Source organism: Dermacentor variabilis, chromosome 11 (genome assembly GCF_050947875.1).
Source record: "Dermacentor variabilis isolate Ectoservices chromosome 11, ASM5094787v1, whole genome shotgun sequence".
Classification (NCBI taxonomy): domain Eukaryota; kingdom Metazoa; phylum Arthropoda; class Arachnida; order Ixodida; family Ixodidae; genus Dermacentor; species Dermacentor variabilis.
The window spans coordinates 60,734,773-60,741,780 of NC_134578.1; the positions used below are offsets into that span (position 1 = coordinate 60,734,773).

At 46.3% G+C, this 7,008-nt stretch overlaps 1 protein-coding gene across 2 annotated transcripts in view; it reads right to left on the reverse strand.

Annotated features, from left to right (window-relative positions):
• Nucleotides 1–7,008, reverse strand: part of LOC142564786 (venom metalloproteinase BumaMPs1-like) — a 49,103-nt gene that overhangs the window by 18,688 nt on the left and 23,407 nt on the right. For both annotated transcript variants that reach the window (XM_075675941.1, XM_075675940.1), the window contains 2 exons: nucleotides 4,408–4,457; nucleotides 3,462–3,570 (listed from right to left, as the gene is read on the reverse strand). In XM_075675941.1, the coding sequence (XP_075532056.1) occupies nucleotides 3,462–3,570; nucleotides 4,408–4,457 (159 nt within the window). The remainder of the gene's footprint in view (nucleotides 1–3,461; nucleotides 3,571–4,407; nucleotides 4,458–7,008) is intronic.

Consider the following 7,008-nt stretch of genomic DNA (forward strand, 5'->3'; position numbering starts at 1 on the left):
TCTTTCAACTCCAAGCCTGTGGCAACGCTCTATGTCGTCACATTTTACACCGAGTTTAACTGATACAAGTTCCAATACAGATTTAAGCAGATCATCAGCCGACTCGGAAGGCTTCTCACGCAAGCCATGAAAAACCAAATTGTTTTTTCGGAGTCGATTTTCTAAGTCATCGTTCTGACGATCTAGCTTGTCTACTAGTTTTTGAAGCGCACCGACGGTGTGCTCCAGTTCGCTTACACGTGGTGCAATGTTTGACATAGTCGCCGCCATTTGCTCAACATTTTTTAGACGACTATCAAAGGATGCAACCGTTTCAGATAGGCTAGCTATATCTTGGCTGATGCGGGCCTGCCCATCCAGCAGTTGCGACAGCATTTCGTCCACATTTGGTCCAGGATTGGTCTCAACGTCACCGCAAAGTAACAGCAATGACATTTTTAGGCAATGCACCAATTCTTTCAAAACGGCAGTACAATTTAGAGGGTCCGGCAGCAGCAGCAAACAACGATTATCACTTCTGTAACATTTACAATTGTATGTTACCTGCAAGATGAAACAGACGTGCTTGAAACGGGCGTTCGCCATGCCGCCACCGGACCCACTGAAGTAGTGATCCCACGGAGCTGCTCTTATAGCCTTGGGCATCCATGCTGCCAGCGCCACCTTTGTACCATGACGTGTGCGGTTGAGATAGTTGTTCATAGGCACGCTGATGGACGGAAAATCCATCTCCGGAACAGCAGCGCATCCCTGCGCAGGCGCAGATGGAACACCACTGTCGGTTTGGGCGCTGCTCGATCGCGGTAGGAGCCTGTGCGGCGTGTCGTTTGCAGGATCTCGTAGCAGAACATCGGGACTACTGGTGATAGCGGCAATCTGCAAGATGAAACAGACGTGCTTGAAACGGGCGTTCGCCATGCCGCCACCGGACCCACTGAAGTAGTGATCCCACGGAGCTGCTCTTATAGCCTTGGGCATCCATGCTGCCAGCGCCACCTTTGTACCATGACGTGTGCGGTTGAGATAGTTGTTCATAGGCACGCTGATGGACGGAAAATCCATCTCCGGAACAGCAGCGCATCCCTGCGCAGGCGCAGATGGAACACCACTGTCGGTTTGGGCGCTGCTCGATCGCGGTAGGAGCCTGTGCGGCGTGTCGTTTGCAGGATCTCGTAGCAGAACATCGGGACTACTGGTGATAGCGGCAATCTGCAAGATGAAACAGACGTGCTTGAAACGGGCGTTCGCCATGCCGCCACCGGACCGTGTAAGCGGGTTGCTGAGGAACATCGTTATAGGTTTACGTTCCTTCAGGCAGATTTTCAGAATGGACCGTGCTGAATTTAGGCATTCCATCTACTCCAATGTCTGTTGAAGCTTTGGCGGTTGCTACCTAGCTTGCGTTCGCACAGTGGACCCCTTCCCTTTTCGTTTTTGGGTGTAGCTAGACATAATGCTCAAAGGGCCTGCAGTCGCTCAACCTAGTCGTAGTTGATTGTACAGTTGCGTCATCTCCCTCCTGTCTGTCGACGATGTTCGTTCGTTCATACCAGGTAGCCATGGGGACGGAATTAACGTGCATTGGGTCATCGGCAGGGTTTCGTTCGAGGTTGATGTGTCATCAAAGGTCCACCAGGTGGAATGGCGCGGCGGTTGGCCCGCAAGCAAGGTAATACCCTTAATTGTAGTTTGAAGTTAAACACAGATTCGGTGTGTTTTAGTAGGCCAACGGTCGTGCGCCACCCCGGAAAACCATAGTGGTCTAGGGCTTGCCGTAAGTGATCAATAACCTTTTGGTTCAGGATGACGAAAAGCTCACGAAAGTGGTCGCAGCAGGACATAGCAAAAGAAAGCTTTCTGAGCCGGGAGCGCCTCGACGTACATCTACCCTCAACAAATTCTGCACTGGATGTCTTTCAACTTCTTCTAGCCAGGTTTTTCGTCGGGTAAATAAAATAATCAAATTGCAGCTAGAAATTATTGCTTGTGAGGCAATAATATTCAAAATACACAATTTTCTACCCCGGGCAACATATCTAGAGGCATTTAAATAAAGCTGAAACAAGCATTTAGCACACAACAGTGCTTGTACATGAGTATGTTTTCGGACTGAAAAAACGCAGACTAGGCAGGTGAACCATCTCGCATCCTATCGCAGTCTGTAAAACAGTTGGTATCGCAGAAAACATAATTTCAATTTCTGAACTGGAATGAATGCAGCCGCAAGAGTTCATGCATGTTCACCATTCTTAGAAGGCACCATGTGTAAAGCGCTGTTTGTTCACATGTTAACATGTGCACCCTGACATGTTCACGCTGAATGACCACACTTGACGTCAAAGTCATGATTTATGCAGCTTAAGCGTCCCGTTTGGATTTATATGAAATCCAGCATGTCGCGAAGACGTGACACAAGGCTAGCAAAGCCTAAATGGCCCCTCGTAATGTTTGTAAATTGCACAAAGACAAGCGTAGAACGCAGATCTTGGGGTGGTAATTGTGTCTGCAAAGCAACAACGCGAAAACAGCTGAACTTACAAGCGAAACTCAGCGTGCCCTCCCAATCGAAGGAGGCCCGCTTTCAGCCATAGTCAAGGTCACACGCAGAGATGCCTCTAGATAGTAAGCACTCCCTGTAGCGTCACCATTTAGGGCACATGACTTCTGCCACTCATCCAAAGGTGTACCGGGCAATACACCCATGTAAGGCACCACGTGCAAAAAGAAAGAGCAAACAATAAATGGAGGCAGGGTTCCTGACGTAAACGGGGCCTGATCCCTCGGCTTCAGTACGGAAGACGAAACTGGAGGAATTTTGCTTACGGGTGCTAGTGAAGAGAAAGGAGTAGTTTCTATGTTGGCAGTGAAAATAGCCTCCTGGAAGCATGACAACGCAACGATTTAATGCGTCCTATCTCATGTAATAACAAAACAATTTGGCAAAAGTTCTCGGTAGGCCACTCCATAAACAAAGCTAAAAAATTATGGGGTTTTACTTGCCAAAACCACTTTCTGGTAATGAGGCACGCCGTAATGGAGAACCCTGGAAATTTCGACTACCTGGGGCTCTTTAACGTGCACCTAAATCTAAGTACACGGGTGTTTTTCGCATTTCGCCCCCATCGAAATGCGGCCGCCGGGGCCGGGATTCAATCCAGCGACCTCGTGCTCAGCAGCCCAACACCATAGCCACTGAGCCACCGCGGCGGGTTCATAAACAAAGCTATACACTTTCCAGTGTCTAACAAAAAATGAAATGGTGCCTCACGAAGGCCTTTCTTTTCTAATAACGATCGTTTGATTCGTAACCATTTGTAAAAAGGATAAAGTTCAATTATACATTACCTCAATATCTTTAAAATTACCGACAGATTAGCGCGATATAAGCATATATGACGCGGAAGGTTTAGGTACACCAAATGAAATCATAATAAATCTCCGACGGGAGCGAGGCCACTTACGTGTGCGCCACTTCGTGCGCTGTGATGCGAATCCCTTTGTACGTGTATGCTTTGTCTTCGCCAAGTTGCATCCGGTGGTCACTACAGACGGACGCTACAAATGCGTAGCCTACAAAAAGAAACACATTTTTTATAGCGGACCTTTGCACTCTACGTGAGAAATCTATCCATCCTGCATGTGACGGTCTACAGGAGCAGATGCGAAACGTGTACGGGTTTCCCAACGGAAACGCTCGGCAACCTTGATCGTGGAGTAGCGGGGCTCTCGGTCATATGCTTTAGCCAATTCAGCCGCAGTCTGCTGTGCGCTGCGCTCCTCCCCACTTGCGCGTTTCTCTTGGTTGTATCGTCGTGGATGTAAACGAGTACCTAAAATACTCGCATAATGTAGCCAGACGTTGGCGGCCAACCTGGCTCATGGCGCAAGTGCGAGAATGTCCTGCACCTGCGCCTATAACATATGTCATTTGCTGCATATTTGTGTTTCGAAAGAACCTGCTCAACAGTTCCAATTAACTCGGGGATCTTTCTTTCTCATGCCAGCTCCATTAAGTCTCGATGTCGTTCACCTTACGTGCGCCAATTGCACGGAATTTATTTTCGCGCTTGTGAACGCTCATCACCAGCTTCGCCAGAGCAGCAGCATAAAAACCAATTTGCAGTTTTGGTGATATTCTTCTGGTACCATAACGAAGTATTGCTTGGATGTTTTCCATTAAATAAGACTTCTTTATGAGAGCCATGCTCTTTTGGGTATCTCTAGTGTAGTGCGGTAGTAGTGACCTACAAAAGACGCGATTGTGAAATTTTCCATCACATTCGAGCTTCTGCAGAGTATGTAGTAGTGTTTTAGCTCTCGAGAATTCTACCGGTGAATAGAAGTGATCCACTTGTGCAAGCGCATTGTCGAATTTTTTTTTTCGCAAGACGGCATAATTATACTCACCCCCAAGACTCTCCTCTCTTCTGCTACTGCCTAGTATAATCATGTCGTACCTGGCAGAAAAGAAAATACACGAAACAGTGACGGTACAGTAAATACAGGGAGGTGTTCAACTTCATTCGCTGCACACCAAGCACATGTTTTTTTGGCACATCGTTTGAAAACAACGCATCGCAAAGTCACAAACATAAAAAAGTTGCACTGGAAACAATGAAGATATAACCTATTGTCATAGGAAAAGTGAGCGAGTGGCCTGAAGTATCACCTTCTTTTTCTCCGTCTCTGCATGTTGACTTGGTTTAAATTCTTTCGCTCAGTGTATTTAAATTCTTTGATGTTGTTTGGACACGCATCTGGGAACAGTCCCACATCACATGCACAGTATAGAAAGGTGCTGAGCCACAGCTCCCGTTCTCAAGAACCTGCAACTAAGCCCCGCAACTTGTTTGCTGCTACCTTTGTGGACGCAACGCTGCGCTCACTGATCCTTGTAGATACGTGGTAGGAGGTAGATGCAGTATTTACCTCTGAGAGCAGGCTTTCGCGCGGGCGTTTGCGAGTAAGCGAAAAAAAAATCCGTCAGCAGTCATCTCACCAGGAGTGTCGACATTGATGCGATGAACATTTAAGCAATGCAGCGACACAACGCAATGCCACCACGGAAAGGCGTCCTGCATCATTCGCCTATTGCATTGGGCCCCTCTCTCCCGCTTCCCTTGGGACATGTTGGGCCATCTAGCGGTACCATCTTGCAACCGCCCAGTGCCGGGTAAATTTTTGGGAATTCTTTATTAGCGAGAAAGCGGCGTAAGGACGCTAGATAGATAGCTAGTAAATAGAAATCAAGCGGTTTATGTAGGCTAAGATTGCTAATCGCATTAAAAGATGTGAGGAGGTGTTAGTGTACATGGCATCGAAATTGTAAAGGTGTACCTGGAAGTTTATTAAAGTGAATGTGGTGCATCAAAATAGCGCGTTAACGATCGCGTCAAACAAAAAACATCAAGCATATTTACAAACTTCACCATCGGCCTACCTCATCGCAATTTATACATCCACTCGTTTCAGCTCTGTTTTACGTGAAACATACATTTGGCCAGATTGGCCAAACCGACGCTTGAGCAATTATTATAACATTTCACATAGGTTCATTCTGATCATGATATGCGCAATTTGGTTACCGTGGTTATGATTGCGTTCACAAAAGTTAAGCATGTTATACACGGCAGCGATACTACGGTGAAAGCGATCCCCAGCAGGAAAGCGCGGCATTATAGATTCCTACGAGGAGACACATTTTGCTATTCTGTTTACACTGCCCGCCGACAGTGGGCCATCATAAGTGTCTCGCGTTTATGGATGGACGATTATCAAAAGTCAGTTTGGTTATGACGCCACTCATGTCACTCGTATGGATGAAAAATGTTAAACAGGCTAAAGAACTCGAAGATGATATTTTAGTTTCGATACATTCTTATATTTACACTAGCCTACCAAGACAAACAAAATCACAAGGCTACTAATGTGATGGACAGGCTTCATGTATTCTAGCAGGCTTTACTAGGGACGCGTTGTAAAGTGTAAAGGCCTTCACCGTTAGACACACGCGAAATCGGAAGAGTGCACGGTCACTGACAGCCCCCAAATGGATTATATAATTTTTTTTTAAATGACAATGTCTGAACTGTAAAAGGCTCGTAAAGTGCCATTTTTTTCTTTACCGTAGTGTGCGTGCACGCCGGAAAGGTAAACAACTTACAATGGATGCACCCATAAATTAACGCAGAAACCATAACGCTGTGTCCAGCGCTACAAAAGCATATACTGTGTCCTTTGTTTAACATTGCTGATATAATATTAGGCATAAAATAATGGAGATACAATGCGCAGATCGTAATCAATGTCAAGCGAAGCTTCAGTAAGGCGAATTAAATACTATACAACTCAGTACGGTGCATGCAATTCAACCTGTGCAACTGGCCATCTCTTGCAAGGTCCGTTTATCCACACTGAAGGTGGCGACGTTCATGCGATGCATTCTTTCTGTTTATGCACTACACCGTTCACAAACTATAGCGAAATCCGAACACTAAATCAAGCTGATTTGTGCGGTTTGAGCCGACAGAACGAAGACGATGAAACAACCATGAGAGCGTTTAATCGGCACGACAACGACTGTATGCTGATGACAGTACGATGCCATGATAACGTTGGAATGACGACAACGGCATAACGACATTGAGCATACGACGCTATTCTGACGACCGGATAACGAAAATTGGATGTCGACGCTGAAATGACGCGAACGGTATGACAACAATAGCATGACTTCGATACAATGACGAAGAAGAAATGACGACGGTAGAATGACGATGACGGTATGGCAACGAGAATGGGAATGCCAATTCTTTAAATGTGACGGTGACATTAAGACGAAAGTGTCAGGAAGAAGACATGAAAACGATGGGATGAAGACGCTGGAATGACGGCGGCGATATGACAACAATGGTATGAAGAAGATGCAATGACGACAACAGAATTATCATATGACGGCATCGCAACGACTGTATGGCCACGAATGCATGACGACAATGGCATGACTAT